Genomic DNA, 18,574 nt, shown 5'->3' on the forward strand with positions numbered 1-18,574 from the left:
CTTCTTGCGTGATGGGCGTGACGGTGCTGTTGCGTTACTAACGTGAATTTGCAAGGACCACCATGACAAAATAGAAGTTCCGGATCCTCTCACTGTAGAGGATCTAATCAGCTATAACTAAATAATGAATGAATACAAATTGCAAGGTTGATTTAACGGTTTGGTACTGTATTTAAATTCAATTCCAGTTTCCCAGAGTCCCGTAGATACGTCATGTAGTCAACATATAGTGGTTTGACTAAATCCCATATAAGGAATACATAGGAGAGGGAAAACAGCACTAAACAGCTGTACATGGCCATACATAAGCTATACATGTCCCTATCTAGCCGTAAATATCTATACACCGCTATACAAGGCCGTAAATAGTTCTACATAGCCCTACATAGCTCTACATAACCGTACATAGCCGTACATAGCCCTACATAGCCCTACATAGCCGTACATAACCCTACATAGCCCTACATAACCGTACATAGCCGTACATAGCCGTACATAACACTACATAGCCCTACATAGCCGTACATAACCCTACATAGCCGTACATAACCCTACATAGCCGTACATAACCCTACATAGCCCTACACAGCCGTACATAACCCTACATAGCCGTACATAACCCTACATAGCCGTACATAACCCTACATAGCCCTACATAGCCGTACATAACCCTACATAGCCGTACATAACACTACATAGCCCTACATAGCCGTACATAACACTACATAGCCCTACACAGCCGTACATAACCCTACATAGCCGTACATAACCCTACATAGCCGTACATAACCCTACATAGCCCTACATAGCCGTACATAACCCTACATAGCCGTACATAACACTACATAGCCCTACATAGCCGTACATAACCCTACATAGCCGTACATAACCCTACATAGCCGTACATAACACTACATAGCCCTACATAGCCGTACATAACCCTACATAGCCGTACATAACCCTACATAGCCGTACATAACCCTACATAGCCGTACATAACCCTACATAGCCGTACATAACCCTACATAGCCGTACATAACCCTACATAGCCGTACATAACCCTACATAGCCGTACATAACCCTACATAGCCGTACATAGCCCTACATAGCCCTACATAACCCTACATAGCCCTACGTAACCCTACATAGCCCTACATAGCCGTACATAACCCTACATAGCCCTACATAGCCGTACATAACCCTACATAGCCCTACATAGCCCTACATAGCCGTACATAACCCTACATAGCCGTACATAGCCGTACATAGCCCTACACAGCCCTACACAGCCCTACATAGCCGTACATAACCCTACATAGCCCTACATAGCCGTACATAACCCTACATAGCCCTACATAACAGTACATAGCCGTACATAGCCCTACATAACCGTACATAGCCGTACATAGCCCTACATAACTGTACATAGCCGTACATAGCCGTACATAACCCTACATAGCCCTACATAGCCCTACATAGCCGTACATAACCCTACATAGCCCTACATAGCCCTACATAGCCCTACATGGCCGTACATAGCCCTACATAGCCCTACATAGCCGTACATAGCCGTACATAACCCTACATAGCCCTACATAGCCGTACATAACCCTACATAGCCCTACATAACCCTACATAGCCGTACATAGCCCTACATAACCGTACATAGCCCTACATAGCCGTACATAACCCTACATAGCCCTACATAGCCGTACATAACCCTACATAGCCCTACATAGCCGTACATAGCCGTACATAGCCCTACACAGCCCTACACAGCCCAACATAGCCGTACATAACCCTACATAGCCCTACATAGCCCTACATAGCCGTACATAACCCTACATAGCCCTACATAACAGTACATAGCCGTACATAGCCCTACATAACCGTACATAGCCGTACTTAGCCCTACATAACTGTACATAGCCGTACATAGCCGTACATAGCCCTACACAGCCCTACACAGCCCTACATAGCCGTACATAACCCTACATAGCCCTACATGGCCCTACATAGCCGTACATAACCCTACATAGCCCTACATAACAGTACATAGCCGTACATAGCCCTACATAACCGTACATAGCCGTACATAGCCCTACATAACTGTACATAGCCGTACATAGCCGTACATAACCCTACATAGCCCTACATAGCCCTACATAGCCGTACATAACCCTACATAGCCGTACATAGCCGTACATAGCCGTACATAGCCCTACACAGCCCTACACAGCCCTACATAGCCCTACACAGCCCTACATAGCCCTACATAGCCCTACATAGCCCTACATAGCCGTACATAACCCTACATAGCCGTACATAACCCTACATAGCCCTACATAACCGTACATAGCCGTACATAGCCGTACATAGCCCTACACAGCCCTACACAGCCGTACATAGCCCTACATAACCGTACATAGCCGTACATAGCCCTACATAACCGTACATAGCCGTACATAGCCGTACATAGCCGTACATAACCCTACATAGCCCTACATAGCCGTACATAACCCTACATAGCCCTACATAGCCCTACACAGCCCTACACAGCCCTACATAGCCCTACATAGCCCTACATAGCCGTACATAACCCTACCTAGCCCTACATAGCCCTACATAGCCCTACATGGCCGTACATAGCCCTACATAGCCCTACATAGCCGTACATAACCCTACATAGCCGTACATAGCCGTACATAGCCGTACATAGCCGTACATAGCCGTACATAACCCTACATAGCCCTACATAGCCGTACATAACCCTACATAGCCGTACATAGCCGTACATAGCCGTACATAGCCCTACACAGCCCTACACAGCCCTACATAGCCCTACACAGCCCTACATAGCCGTACATAACCCTACATAGCCCTACATAACCGTACATAGCCGTACATAGCCGTACATAACCCTACATAGCCCTACATAGCCGTACATAATCCTTCATAGCCCTACATAACCGTACATAGCCGTACATAACCGTACATAACCCTACATAGCCCTACATAGCCGTACATAACCCTACATAGCCCTACATAGCCCTACATAGCCCTACATAACCCTACATAGCCCTACATAGCCCTACATAGCTATACATAGCCGTACATAGCTGTACATAGCCGTACATATCTATACATAGCTAACCGTTCCATTAAAGTTACGACCCAAAGTTTAATTTTAATTTTCATAATATGTTTTGACTTAACATACATTCAGTTGATTGAGCATCCGCTGTTTACCGCTGTTTGTTTCATATTTTTAATGAAGTTACGATGGCCTAAAACCAAGAGTCCTTGGCTTATGAGCATCCCTGATAAGTGTTTCTCAGCATCAATATTAAAAGAACATAATATATGTAATAAAAAATACTAAGAGAAAGTACAAATTGTGTCTGTCTTTTTCTTCATATCCTTGATTAAATTATTCCATACGGTCCACAAGTGGTAAAACAGCTCTGCGCCAGTACTGCTTGGGCGTGTCTGCTGATACTCCCCCATTGACGCGGTATTTTTTGTTTTATCCACATTCGGCTGCCATTCCCTTTGCGCCCTCATAAAGTTCCTGCCAAATCATCGGTCAGAAAAAGTTTAGAGAAAAAACACCATAACGCGTAGAAAATTACACTACTTTTAAACCCTTTGCATTTCTTCTTTAATGTAAAGAAATCTGGTAAATTCTGATAAGCAGTTGCGTACTTTGCATGTAGGCAGATACGCCCCTGTTTTTACACCACGATATTTAAAGGAGCGCTGACTGGCAGCAATTCTGCAAGATGGAGTCATTTAAGGCTGCCTCTTTGTCTTCTTCGCTGTCAGGGATAGTAGACCAAGTACATTAATTGTCTCAAAAATAGCACGACCCGTATCATTGACCAGCAGTCTTTTATTTACATCTAGCCATCAATGTGATCTTGAAACTGCACAAATATGATCATATGATCAAAACAAACCTGGCTGCAAATTGTGAACAGGCTGAAGCTTACATGTGGTAGTCGCTAACGTATTACTCCAATAATGACTGGATAGTTGCAAGGGGAAACTTCTTGAGCATTCAAGTTATTTGTACAGTGGAACCCCGCTTTACGGACACCCGCTTAATACGGTGCACCTCGGTATTACGGACAGTTTCGTTGGTCCCGACGAAAACCTAATACATTTTCTTTAAAATGAACCCGCTTAATACGTACACACGGACACTTTTCCGTGTCCCCAATGAAAAACTGTCATACATTGTCAACCCCGCTTTACGGACACTGTTTATCTATGAACTGTCAATTTTCATTGTCGCAATTATTTTCTTACTTTACCCTGGTCAAAAAATGACAGAATGCGATGAGTTAAAACGATTTTAAGACTATCAGTAACCTAATAGTGTGACATGCAAAGGTTTTAGTCGGCCTGGTTGTGCCCGCTCAAGCTGAAAGCTTCCTTTTAAAGTAACGTTACCGACTTGAGTTTGTTCAGTTTAATAACGGTTACGGTCAGATCTGGAGTTTAAGTTACAAAGGCAACTTTATAGAAAACGTTCGGTTGCTTTGATGCGTTTTTTTCTTGTTTATAGTAAAGTTGCGACATTTTCAAATAATTCAATTGTTGAGTTTAAAAAAGTTTAGTTCGAAGTATGACTAGATCGTAAGGTTTTCGTAAAAACTATTCATTTCTGTCAGGGTTCACAGTTTGCATCTGTTACGGTAACAGTACAATTAAACAACGTTTTGTTGCTGTAAAAACGCATGATGGTTTGCCTTCGTCTTTGTGTCGATAAAACATGTATCCGTGACTTTTTCCTGAGACCCCGCTTAATACGGACAGCCCCGTTAATACGGACAATTTGGCCTGTCCCCTTGGTGTCCGTATTAACGGGGTTCTACTGTACTCCGATTATATATGGTAAAATACAAAACGAGAATTATTCCTTGTTCTGAGACCCTCGTTTAATCCTCGTTGCTGACAGAATACGATTTGAGTTCAAGTCGTTAAATTAATGGTTAATACACGAGTATTTAAAACAGCTTTTTTTAATTTTCTTATCAAAAATGCAGCTGAGAAACAAAAGGATGAATTGCTCAAAATACAGATTCGGATTCGACTCCCGCTCAGAGCCTGAAAATTTTTTTTCAGGTCTTCAGTAGTGTAAGGCCGCATTTGCATTTATCATATATACAGATTCGGATATTTGCAATTCGTTTTGATAAGAAGAAAACTAACGCAGAAAGAAATATTTAATTTAGCTTTATGGGTCCTTTATCAAAAACTGCTAGATAGAATGAACTCGCCAATGGACGCAACCCCAGAAGATTAATAAGTGAGGCCAGGAAACTGAAAATCGAATGAAATGAATTTGCCTTGTAGAAATCCAAATGCTCCATCGTTCGGCATATAGTTATATGAGGGTCCCTAAGGGTTAAAATAGGAACTGGGATTTGCCTATTTTGACTGGCATTTGCCTTTATTTTCACTGGACAAAAAATGGGAATGGGAAGCGTGTCAGTACATAACTAAACCAGCATATTTTGCGCTCTATAATGTTATGTTCTTAAGTCCGGCACTGAATAGTTAAAACGCTGAAATATCTGAAACAAAACAACCGCACCGCACGAGTGTCCATCAAGTCTCGATCAATTTTCTTGTAATTGATAAAGTTACTCAGCAGAACAGCTATGACTGAGGATCGGCAAAAATGGAATATTTAAAAGAAGTGACAGAAAGTTGTTGTCAGCCAGGGTAGTGGTAGGTATGGGATTAATACTTGATAGCTTTAGTTAAAGCTACAAAAAATTTCTATTATTTTCTTCTCTACAAGACAAACGATAATAACTAGCAGAACATGTATCATATATACTCTTGGTTTTAGGCCATCGTAACTTGATTAAAAATATAACACAAACAGCGGTGATAAACATTATGAAAAATCACATATTGCTAAACTTGACGTTTCGTATGCTAAGCTATATACATTTTCAAAATTATGACCGTTAAAATTTTGGCAATTATTTATATTGTTATGAAAGCAGGGGCGGATCCAGGGGGGGTGGATTGGGTGGCTAGCCACCCCCCTTGATCCACCAGAAAAATGAAAACAAACTTTTAAAATAGAAAAATAATAAGGACAATTTCCATCCACCTTTCATAGTCAAAATAGGAGATTTTCGACAGCCTGTTTTACAAACTTCTGGCTTAATGAAGCAAAACATGTGTGTATAATTTTAAAAATTTAGATTCCTTTTAGTTTTCAAGAGTTGTTTTAGCACAGGTAGCCCAAGCTCCTAAAGGAGCCGTCAACATATAGACCACATTTGACATTGCGTAATAACGTTATTATAAGGGTTTGTATGGGAATTTACCGATCGTGAAAAATAATTCAAAATAGAGGGAAAATATCCAATAAAATCGACTTACCTATCCTCTTCTATGCATATGTTGTGTTTCTATGCCGTTTGGGGGCGATTTGAAGCCATTTCAGTGGGTTTTAGGTTCGCTGGTTTCCTCTCTATATATAATTCCTCAAGGTAGGTCACTCGAGTGCCGGAGGCCAGCAGACCGACTGAAGGAATTCAGCCATAAATTCGCCCCAAATGCTCCGATCGCCCCAAATTTTCGCCCAGAGCACCGCCGATAGTTGCTTTAACCATTTCTGTGCTTCATCTGATAAATACGCCCGCCAAGGAGCAAATTTAGCTCGCAAATGTCACAAGGCTTTTCCATCGAGAGCCGTTGAAACATGCGTTGACTGTGTGTTCCGTGCACCAAGCGTTTGAAAATAGCTTAGCGACCCGGCCTTTCGGTTCAAATTACCTGCGGACCCCACCGGAAAAGGGATAATGTTCACCGACAAGGTAATACCCACCCAGGGGACCGTGCCACGAGCGCTTTGTCACCATTGTCTCTCATCCGCCAATCAGAGAAGAGACTATTCGCGTCACGCTGTGGATTACGATAGTGTGGTCAAACTTTGGCGCGTGCTTGCGGGAAGATCTGTGCTTTGAGAAGCCAGTGAAGCTGTTCTCGGTGTATTCTAGATTGTTTTTCCTTTTTTCGAGCTGTTTTTGTTGGAAGCTGTTCTTGCAGTGTGTTGTTTAGCGTCGGTGAAGATGTGAACTGTGTGTTCAGATTGCTTGAGCGAGCGTTCGCGCGCCGACTGCTGTTTGGATGGATTGTGCTCCTGTTCGAATACCGTAATTCTGTGTGTTTAAAATTTGGATCAAGCATTCTCGGAGTCATGACCAGGTAAACTTTTAATTTATAGAAATAAGCAGGTTCTGTGTTAACATATGTCATCCCTTGTTTGCAATGACTAGCTGCATTGTAGCTGCATTGTAGCTGCATTAATTGTTTATCGTGCTGAAAATGCGAAATTCAAGTAGGCTTTACACAAGAACTTATTGAAATCAAAGGTCATTCCTTTTAGTACCGACATATTATTGTTCAAATAGTAGCATACTTCAATAAATTAATCGTTCACTGCCAGTTTATCTAGATTATATACATTTATGGGGGACAGCCAACTCAAGTTAGAACTTGTGATTTTTTATATCTCAACAAATTATCACACATTTATTCCATGATAACCATTTCCCTATAAAACTGGAAAATCCGGTTCGCACATTCTGTAAATTCATGCGAACTACATGTATGACAATTCGGCGGTGTAGTGAAATTTTTTGTATTCCATTCAGTCTCATTAGTTTACATGGGTAATTGTCATTTTTTTTCCTGATCTGGTGTTATTTTAAATTGTGAACTACAATGGTAATCTTACTCAATCAAGCAGTTTGATTAGACCTGATTAGTAAATTCATCACAATGAAACCATTTTTATATAGTGCTGTTGTCCAAATTACCCTGAGATTTAGAAGTACATGCTTTAAACTTAACATCTGCAAGTAGGCAACTATAATTTTCAGATTTCCTAGGTTTTTAATTAATAGTAGACATGTACTACAGAAAAACTCTACAACTATAGTCTTTTTTAGTTTCACAGATGATTTCACAGATGAACAAGAAAAAGTACTGGAGACTGCTCTCTCTGGGCACAATTTGCTTCTTTCTGGGCAAGCTGGAACTGGAAAATCTTATGTCGTCAATGGCATAGTAAGAGCTTTGCGGGGTCGTGGGAAAAAAGTGGTGGTTGTTTGTTCTAGTGGTATCTCCTGTTCGGTATATGGTGAAGGGGTAAAATCATGTACGGTTCATTCTCATTATGCCCTGCAAACAGCAGATATGCCAGCTGAGAAGGTTGTAGAAAGAGCGACTTCCATCCCCCATTGTGTAGCAAGGATGAAAGATGCAGATACTATTATCTGGGACGAAGCTGGCATGTCCAGCAAACGCATTTTCCAGTTAGTAAATGCAATACATCACGAAATTGCAGAAGAAAAAGATGCAAAGAAGCCATTTGGTTCAAAGCAACTAATCCTTGTTGGAGAATTTCTGCAGTTGAAGCCAGTTCCTGGCACATTTGATGAGGGGGAATTTATGTTTCGTTCCCAATTGTTCAGAGTAGCCATTCCACACCGGTTTGAACTGAAAGAATTAAAACGCCACAATTTGGCGGACAAAACATTTATTACGGCATTGAAAGAGCTTCGCCTGGGAATCTGCAGTCCCGAGACGGAAGCATTACTAAGGTCTCTTGACAGGCCATTGGAAGGAGAGGCAGTTGATATCTTTTTTACCAAGATATCTGTCCAGCTTCATAATCAGGAAGCACTTTTCAGGATGCCTGGAGAACTGCTGACCTTTGACTGTGTGGACGAAGGTAACGTCACTGGAATAAGTTGTCCTGCAGATATCAAGCTCCTTCTGAAGGTTGGTGCTAAAGTAATGATTGTGTGGAACCTCAATGATGATGTGAAGAATGGTACATCCGGGAAGTTCTTGGGCATGCGAGAGGACATGCTCGAAGTTGAATTACCAAATCACGCAAAGGTTGCATTAAAAAGGCAAACTTGGTCCAAGAGGGACAGAACGGGAAAGGTTGTTGGAAGTCGTACACAGTATCCTGTTACTCTCTTCTATGCATGCACTTGCCATAAAACACAAGGTCTAACACTGCCACGAGCAGTGGTTCACTGTAGCAAGGAATTTGTTTCTGGGTTGATCTACGTGGCTATTTCACGAGTGCGGCATCCTGATGATATCCAGGTGCGCAAATTCCAGGTCAACCAACTCCTGAAACCACCACAAGATGCCCTGACTGTTTGTGATAACAGTCAAGAGGAGTCTGATGATCTCACATGTTGTGTACATCAAAACTTGAACAATGATTTGTTTTCTGTTTGTGACATTGGAGAGGAATTTGAGGAAGATGGAGATGCACCTGAGGCACTATCAGTAGATAGGTACCCTGATGGTTTGACCTCTTCATATTTTGACATGGATGATGTTGTTGATGTTGTTGATTTGGGTTCTGTTTTTTTGGCATTGGATGAGGAGGGGCAGTGTCTGGGACCACCCAATGACTTTGACATTGTTCAGTTGCTGATTAATCAAAGAGTGCCTGAGTCAGTAGCTTTGGATGGAGACGAATTCTGTAAAGGAAAGAATGAGGCAATAGACAAAGTATTAGAAGACAGTGTACCACAGCTTAAACTTCTTTCCCTTATTTTGTGGCACAGAATGTTTAACTTGCTAAGAGACCACCTTGAGACCAATGCTGATGATGTCCTTGTCCATACCATGCTACGCAAGCACCTGACTGATGCCACGCACCGTATTTATTTGGAAGTCATTGGTTCGGCCGAGTATCGACGCGAGCTCCGTGCCCTCTTTCAAGTTGATGTTCTATCAGAAGCACACCTGTCCATTGGTTCTACGTTGTGTTTGGACACATTCACTTTCTTTGTCCATTATTTGGCTAGTAAAGTTGATTGTCAACGCGAAACAGAGGAAATCAATTTCAAGGTTTCGGAAATGCCAATCGAGGGTTTAGCCAAGTTGAGGCATGTTGCTGGGTGGGCGGTCAGAAAGGAATTGGAAAGGTGCCGAAGGTACATAAGGGATAACATGTTCTCGCAAACCCCTGAAACTCGACGCCAGGTTTATATTGCTTATGCCAAATGTGAGCTTCTGGAGGAGAACTTAATTGTTCAATATGCATGGCTCCAAGATAACACAAGTGCACCTGGGACCTTGGAGGTGACAGAGGATCGTCAGTACAGGGAACGTGGTCTCCTTCACATTACCGATGAAGCATTTGAATGCTTCAAAGTCCTAGAAGATCTACGAGTGGAACAAATGAACTTGGCAAGATTGTCAGGTACAACTAAAAAGGCCGATTATGCTGCAAATGTTACCCTTGCCATCCAAAGTGATGAAACCTTGGCAACTGTTTGGAAAGCTGCCTTCAAGGACATTGAAGAAGACAAAGAGGTGAGTTCTTCATTTTTTTAACTTATACAGTAAAAATGTGGCCATGATACTAAGACAAAAAAGCAGCTAATCTGTACATGACATATCAACCTTCTAAGTTTAGAACATTTACAGTCACCATAGCAACTAAAATTTTGGAGCTGGCAACTAAATTGGAACTGTAGTTGTCACCCTAGTTTCTATTAAGCATAAGCTTTATTTTTGTGAATATAATTTATCACTGATGACCAAACTTGATCATAAGGGAAAAATAAACTTGGAGGGTTGCACATGTACATGTAAAGGTACATATAGAACAGGTAGACATTAAAGTGTAAAAAAATCCAGAAGATTTTATGCAGCCTCTATATCCATAATGTTTCTGTTTATGGGTAATCAAATTATTTATTTTTTTAAATAACTCACAAGAAGGTAAAGGTAAAGCATGGGCTAAATTTTACCCGCTGTTAGAGTCACTGAGATTTCAGCCTGGCATGTTTTTCATGATAACACAAGAAGAGTTTCCAATACAAGCTGAATTTGAAATCAGAAATTTCAATCTACCGGTAGTTAAAACAGAGCTTCTCCACAAGACATTTACTAAATTTTAGGCCAGAAAAAGCAAATATTACAGTGTCTTTACTTTTCCACTTATTTCCTGATTCTCTCTGCTTGAGACAATATTGAACCACAGTCAACCTCACTATCAATTTTCATTTAAATTTTGAATTTATACATTTAGGTCCTTGTGGATGAGTTGCTAAGTGGTGTTGTAAGCAGGTACATGAACATGGCAACATGTCAGTTTCTTAGGGATTTCCGACGAGCTTACAACCTTAAGAAAACCGCAGAACACAGGAAACGTGTCCTACAACGCAGACAGGTTGCAGCCCAATGTAATGAACATGCTAAATTTGCTGACATTATGGCGGACAGAAGTACTGGGAAGCAGATAAGCCATAACCACTTGCACTCCTTTATCCAGAAGCATGGGGTTGCCGGTGTCAAGCGAGTCTACAATAAGGATCAGCTGGGAAAGCTTTGCAGAGCATATGGCATAAGAGTTATAACCAGTCACAACAAACAGCAACTGTCTCAAAGTCTAGTCGATGCAGTATCTTCCCGTGACAGCAATGGCAACATTCCCCACCCACATTATGTGTCTCATCTTCGTGCACAAGCTGAAGTCAATGACGGAAGGATATTACTGAGGATAAGCAGGGCACCTTGAACATTTACAATGGTGAGTTTGTTTTTTATTTCTGTACCAACAATGTGAAAAAAGAATGAAGGGCTTGTTTACCCCAATAACACATTTACAATTTAACTTTACAATAACTCTCCATCTGAAATGTTTTCCTTTTGATATTATGCTTTTACATGTAAATTGGACTTAACATGATTTTCCTGTTTTGAGGCATTCTGATCATTAGGTAATTGCATTATATACACTGCAGTTTGTCTTGCAGCTCAGTAAAATGTAATGAATTAATTACAGTGTAATGCTTTTTACAGAGCATAATCTAACTGACACTGTGTAGCATTGATAAGATTTGTTTTCAATGTTTCCCTTTCAATGTTGAAGAATTCCAAGTTACACTGTACATAGACAATATTTAGCCATTGTTAAAATGCTACACTTTCAAATTTGATTCTATTTACTATCGACATTGTTAAATTTCTAGGTAAATTTCAATTAAGAGCCTTTCTTTTTACCTATAAAGAAGGGAATATTCTGTAAATTATTGTGTTATTTATTTATAAAATTGATATTTTCTTTTCAATTTCTCTAAGAAATTCTATCAATATGACCCATTTTAAATGAAAGACATCATAGTTTCTTTGATCACTTTCATGTAATGTATTGCATGTTAATTGTACAGTAATCCAATCAGCAATTGAAATTAATAATTGACTATACTGTACATCCAAGACAAAATAAATTGCTGACATTTCTTTGTTAAATCAAAGCAGCAAACACCCACATGTAGCCTAGAGCTATAGGTATGAAGCAGGCTTTTAGCCAGGATTTAAAAAGTGGGAGTCCAAAGTTTTTATAGGGCCTGACTTTGTCCCCATAGGGTGGCCTGAGGAGCATGCAAAGTGTTTTTCTGCAGTTTTGAGTGCAAAGATATCTAAAGATTTCCAAATTTGCTAAAAATCCTCTCTATACAGTTATTTATTTTAAATTTTTTCTGAAAAGTGGCCATCCATAGGACTCCTGGACTCCCACCTGGCTAAAAGCCTGGGATGAAGGTAGTTATGTTGCCCATTCTATCTACCCTTCCCGGCATTACATTTTGAGCTGATGGGCTGTTGCCCAAATCGTATTGAATTTTGGGCAGACTCTTGTAGCCTGTAGGTAGGGTTATTATTCTGCCCATTGCACGCTCTTGTTTGGCAAAAATGATTTTCAACACCATCCTGGTTGACAAGCCATGGTTTGATAGAGGAACCGGGGAACTTTGATAGTTTAATATTTAAAATGGCCTTGAAGCCATGGGTCATGGATTGGAGATCAAACCACAGTTTATTAGAAATAAATTCTTTGGCATTAGGCGATGAAACTTCTTCTCTCCAATCAGAAAAAAAAAGTAAGAAAGGCATCCAATCTCTTGATCCTAACATCATCTTTACTGAGTACTGCTTCTTTACTTGAGCTAAAGAATTCAATGACTTCACTGGTGTGGCTAATCAGTTTTATTGTGGCATCAAGTTTACTGCTGTCTTCATTTTTTTCAGAGAGATGTCTTTTGTAGGCCTAAAACAAAATCAACAAAACTTTTAACATGGTTCAAAGAGCTGCTTAGAGTTATACAGCTCATTATATGGCATATACACGTACTACCCCTGGGTTGATTTACAATGTGTGCTATTAACATGTTATAGTTTTATTTACCATCCCATTGGCTAACAATTTTCCAAATGAGTTTAAGTGTTGCTTTTCATTGATCCAGATTCAAACCATTTCATATTTAACAACTATTCACTGAAATGGAGGTGTCTAATCCCAGATATTTACTGAGCCACCTTTCCCATGTCTTTTCAATGACTTAAATTAGACCATTTCTCTTGGAAATTTTCAAAAATTATCTTGATCTTGTGTATGTTTTTATTCCTTTCTTCAAAAAAATTAACCTGTCTAATTTATTTTGTACAATCAATAACACTTTCCATGAATTTCTATGACTCACACTTAAGTTTCATGACTTTTCAGGGCTGGAAAATAATATTCTAATATTTTTTTTAGAGGTAGTTGAATAACTGTTAGTAATAGGACATTGTGTGTGGATTACAGTCAGTATGTATTGCATGTGCCACCATTTTGTTAACTTTATTTTATCCTATTATTACCTTCATTAGGAAATGCATCCTCTTGTCCAAAACATCTTCAGCTAGATGGTTCCGCATCCTGAGGGCAGGGTCAAGATTAAAATGGTCCTCAGTCAACTTTTCATGGAGATGGATAGTAGTGGTAGACTGATCAAATTTGTAGGCGTCGACCAAGTGTGACCAAAGGATCTTTTTTCCGCCCACTGTAAGGCATCGCGGCTTTCCTTTGACGTTGCTTTTTTCCATATTGTTACGAATTTTTTTAAAGTTGTGCTGCAAATTGAAAAATACAAGCAGTGGTCAAATTACCTGCTGACCTCAACGGAGAAGGGATAATGTTCAACGCAACAGTAATACCCACCCAGGGGACCGTGCCACTAGCGCTTTACATTCCATTTCAACAAAGAGTAAATATCATGAAGTTAGAACATGATTTGTAATTGCATTGAACTTGAACACAAATTTGCAATTTTCCATTGTGTATTTCCAGGAAAGACTCATACCCGCCCCATGGAAGACCATTTGAAATTCTGAGGGCGTGGGGTTGCTCAAAACCCAAATTTTTTAAAAGAAAGTATGGAAAAGAAATGAAATTTCCATTGGGGTGGGGTGTTCAAGCCCATTTTCTGTGGGAGGGGTATGTGATATTACCTGGAACAACACAATACAACTTTATGACACTTACTTTACAATCAACCACAAAAACCATTGGTCCACCAGTGTGCATGTTGTATGCCACAAATTTGTGTGGCACTGGATCGTAATTTGGGAAGTGCATTTGAATGAATTTTCTATTTACTTCTGCTCCATCCAGAATGCACCAGTAAATGCTGTGTGTGAAAAAAATAAGACATTAACAGCAATATCTAGTGCTTGAGCTTCTAAGTGTCATTGGTTTTAAATAGACATTTCCTATTATCTGTTAAGTTTATTATTGGAATGGAATGCAATTGAAAAATTCAAACTCTCTTCATGAACAGTTTAGATTCTAAATAAGGTAGTACCTGTGTGTGCTAGAAGAGAGACATACATGCTCTGTAGCTGATGGAACAAGCAGTTTTATTAATCGAAATTTATATTAAATCCAACTCACTTAAATCCATACTCTCTCATCATACCAACGCCTTTCCAAAAAAGAAGAAACAAGTCACTAGCAGTGCAATCATGGCTTGGAAACTGAGCCACAGGAAACCTGAATCCACAGTCACTTACATACAGGAACTGTAACACATGTGAAGCAAGTTGTGTTTCACTCTTTCCTGAGAATATAAATCGAAAGGTTGTTTCATTATTAATATTAGAGTATTCCAGTTTAATATATTTTTTAATAACATGACACATAACAAAAGTAGTAAGACCAGGAATTGACTTCTGATTGGTTTCCACTTGAGTAATAATTCTATAATATTTTAACACACTAAGTGTTTGACTTTAAATACTGAGGCCACTTTCTCAGGCAATCAGATCTAAAACTGAAACCTATGTTACCTTGCTTGTGTGAGTTTTCAGCTTCAAGTTACTTTGTTTTTAAATGATTTAATTACTGCATTCTTTCAGATTAGCATTAATGTTTAGTTTTTGGTTTTGGTTAACAATACATACTTGAATAAAACTCTTCTAAAATAATCATTGCATGTACAGGAGTGATATTGAAAAAGACTTAGAGATGTAGAGAGAGCATTTCAAATATATGGAAGGAAACATGTTACCTTCTAGTCGCAGCATATCATCATGTAAAGGTCCAAGATCAACAAAACCCACAAGGCGACGCTTACCATTCTTAACAACCATTTCCAAATTTTCCTGAGAAAAAGTTTAAATGCCAATTAATTTTCAGTATTCATTGTTGTTTTATCTTGGAGTTAAGATAAGGTACGATTAATAGTTATGCATGTAGTCTTAATTATTATCCTCAATTTTAATAGAAATGTTTTGTTTCAAATAAATATTTTAAGTTGCTCAAGTTATGATTGTGGAACTTTATTTTGTCAGTTTAAGGGAAAAGGAAAGAATGACCCTCTTTTATTCATAATTTTACCTCTATCTTCATTTCGTCTATTACAAAACCACCCCAAAAGTCCCAGTCTCTGAGCTGCTTGACCTGTGCAGTCTCACGGCACCATTGAATGTTCTCTCTGTTCCAACCTGGCTGCTCTGCTCGTTTATTTTTGTGGTACCTGAATGAACAATAGGGAAGTTTTAAAACACAACATTGATTGTGAAATAGTACTACAATATCGATACTTAATTTCTGATAAAAACCAAAGAACCACTTCAACAAACAACTATTATTTCAATGGACACTTGAACTGTTATATAGGCAGATTTCATCCCATATGCATGATTTATGTACAAAAATACATGGTGAATACAGTGAATAGACTCGACTACAGACAAGATCATGACTTACCTGATGGTCCGATTGCTTGGCATGCATATGACGCCCCGAAGAGTGTCAATCACCTTAGGGTTTTTGATGTACAATTGAATGCACAACTGCATGATCCTGCAAGTGGAGAAATAGACTTTCTTTTTAGTACTGACAACACACCTTATTGTAACATAAAAGTTTTGATCATTGGCCATTACATAAATATGCTTGATTAGTTTGGAGAAAACCATTGAAGATTTCTGGTACTGGTTTTTATGGATTACCCTATGCACCACATCTCAGGGGGTTTTTTCTACCACAAAGGAGTTTGGAATAACAACCATTTGATGATAAAGTGGAATAATGACTTCCTGAATTATAATAATCAAAATATTACAATTGTAAATTTTTTATTGTTTTATACACCGTTCATTGCTGAGATAAACTAGGGCATTTTAACCATTTTTGTAAACTTGCAGACATCACCAAATATTTAATTAATATTACTTGATTTATTCTGACAATCAAGTAGGGCTGTCTCCATCCTAGCCCCTGCCCCTGCCCCACCCAATCCCTCTTCCCCAAGGTAAAAAAACATTGCCTTACTTTGGATGCCATCTATATCCATGCTTGGAGGTGGTGTGCAGTATCTTGTGCTGTTGTTGCCAAAAACACTTCATTTCTTCAGGAACATCTTTTTCATCCACTCCTTTGAACATTTTAAACAGATCATCCTGGTCTTCACTCTCTACTATAACACACTCCTCTTGGAACTTCTCCCGCCAATATTGCTCTCTCTTTTCAGCATTCCTCCGCACTTTTTGTTCATTTTTCAACTGCGCCTCAACTTCCTCTTTGCTCAAGTACCTCTTGTTACATTTCGGATGAATTTCCATCTGAGTTTCCTTACGCCTCTTTCTTTTTCCACTCTTAACACGAAGCCTAGAACAGTTATTACATATTCCACTAGGACCGCTTAATACAAGGCAGTTTTCTGCAAACACCCTTTTGCTTTCAACATCTGCCAGACGTAAAACACCAGTCACGTAAGTTGACATGGTGAGAACGCAGTTATCATCATCTTGGAAACCACAGCAAAGGGAAGATTTGTCTGCGTAGTTAAGCGCATCTAAAACTTGATCATCAATGGTTTTCTCCCCAAGCAGTTTCTTGAACCCAAGGTCTTTGTTGAGGTCGACGCTGCTTCCGTGGGCTCTTACTACGAGAGATACTGGATCCAGCTGGTTGGTTTTCTTTACTAAGAGCTCTGTGATTCCACGTTGGCCGCTGAAATCCCAATTTTCATGTCGAATGAAACTGACCTGGTCGTCACGATCTTCAAGACAGTGCCATTGACTTGGCAACTGTAGCTCTTTTAAGGAAACGAGACTGAGTGAACCGACTCTATCGCCACTTTCATCATTACACTGATCATTAGCAGGGGCTACTTGCTGGTTTCGTCGTCGCAAATTTAAGTAGCCTCTTTCGCGGTGCTGCCTTGTGCCCCTTTGAACTACACGTACTTTCCCTCCAAAGCAATCGGTCATTATCCACCCTAACGTCTGGCGGGACAGATATTTCTGGGCAACATTCTCTTTCTCCTGATTTGCATGCTCCAGGATTTCTTTAACGAGCACCGTATGACCTTCTGCGTGATCGTAATTTGCGAGAATCCTAGAGAAAGTAAGATAAATTTTGATCGGCAGTTATATAAGATTTTCCTAAATAAAGGTCAGCAGAACAATTCAGTGAAAAAAAAAATCATGAAACAATGGCCGAAAGTCACGCAAACGCGAACAATATTTACATTTTTTTCCGATGCATTATCTCTGTCTGCCGATAAAATGCTAGTTAGTCAGGCTAAAATATCATGTATAAATTTGTTCAATACAATAACATGCATTACTGTTTTGTACTCACCATAACTTCCACTCCGGCGAATACCCAGACAATTTTACCGGCTTCGATAGCTTCTCAGAAATTTCCAGATCTTGCTCGTTCTGATGATGTTTCGAGAGCATTGTCTCAAGAACTTTCACCACAATATGTTGTTTAGTTGTTCTTAAAACAAACACCGTGTAGCCAAATCGATATCGCGCTCAAAACGACGTTCGTAAGCCCAAATTGCTTTTTATAAACCAAAACAACCAGCAAATCCTCTTTGAATTTTAAAATTTTGAAATACTGTTCTCTGATTGGCGGATGAGAGACAATGGTGACAAAGCGCTCGTGGCACGGTCCCCTGGGTGGGTATTACCTTGTCGGTGAACATTATCCCTTTTCCGGTGGGGTCCGCAGGTAATTTGAACCGAAAGGCCGGGTCGCTAAGCTATTTTCAAACGCTTGGTGCACGGAACACACAGTCAACGCATGTTTCAATAGTCTCCCTCGCAGCCGTTCTTAGTGTCGTCACGCAAAATTCCTCCCCACTAGTGGGGAGGAATTTTGCGTGACGACACTAAGAACGGCTGCGAGGGAGACTAATGTTTCAACGGCTCTCGATGGAAAAGC

General features: G+C 39.8%; 2 protein-coding genes across 2 annotated transcripts; one reads left to right on the plus strand and one right to left on the minus strand.

Annotated features, from left to right (window-relative positions):
- Positions 1-6,304: 6,304 nt before the first annotated feature.
- LOC144649613 (uncharacterized) lies at positions 6,305-13,860 on the plus strand. The gene is made up of 4 exons (XM_078509140.1): positions 6,305-7,236; positions 7,983-10,380; positions 11,102-11,602; positions 13,723-13,860. The coding sequence occupies exons 1-3, from the start codon at positions 7,229-7,231 to the stop codon at positions 11,588-11,590; spliced, it is 2,895 nt and encodes a 964-aa protein (XP_078365266.1). The 5' UTR covers positions 6,305-7,228; the 3' UTR covers positions 11,591-11,602; positions 13,723-13,860.
- On the minus strand, positions 11,609-18,287 carry LOC144649619 (uncharacterized). The gene is made up of 9 exons (XM_078509145.1): positions 17,984-18,287; positions 16,670-17,737; positions 16,103-16,198; positions 15,731-15,869; positions 15,402-15,495; positions 14,786-14,951; positions 14,378-14,522; positions 13,714-13,965; positions 11,609-13,120 (listed from the first exon to the last, which is right to left on the minus strand). The coding sequence occupies exons 1-9, from the start codon at positions 18,082-18,084 to the stop codon at positions 12,941-12,943; spliced, it is 2,241 nt and encodes a 746-aa protein (XP_078365271.1). The 5' UTR covers positions 18,085-18,287; the 3' UTR covers positions 11,609-12,940.
- Between the last annotated feature and the right edge of the window lie 287 nt (positions 18,288-18,574).

This window comes from Oculina patagonica, chromosome 4 (genome assembly GCF_052425735.1).
Source record: "Oculina patagonica isolate OP01 chromosome 4, crgOcupat, whole genome shotgun sequence".
Taxonomy (NCBI): Eukaryota; Metazoa; Cnidaria; class Anthozoa; order Scleractinia; family Oculinidae; genus Oculina; species Oculina patagonica.

Coding starts and splice junctions, on each gene's coding strand:
- LOC144649619 (XM_078509145.1), bottom strand. CDS start 18,084: ATGCTCTCGAAACATCATCAGAACGAGCAAGATCTGGAAATTTCTGAG. Junction 17,738..17,983: donor TCGCCGGAGTGGAAGTTATG/GTGAGTACAAAA, acceptor TACTTTCTCTAG/GATTCTCGCAAATTACGATC. Junction 13,966..14,377: donor TTTTTGTGGTTGATTGTAAA/GTAAGTGTCATA, acceptor TTCAATTTGCAG/CACAACTTTAAAAAAATTCG.
- LOC144649613 (XM_078509140.1), top strand. Junction 10,381..11,101: donor ACATTGAAGAAGACAAAGAG/GTGAGTTCTTCA, acceptor TTATACATTTAG/GTCCTTGTGGATGAGTTGCT.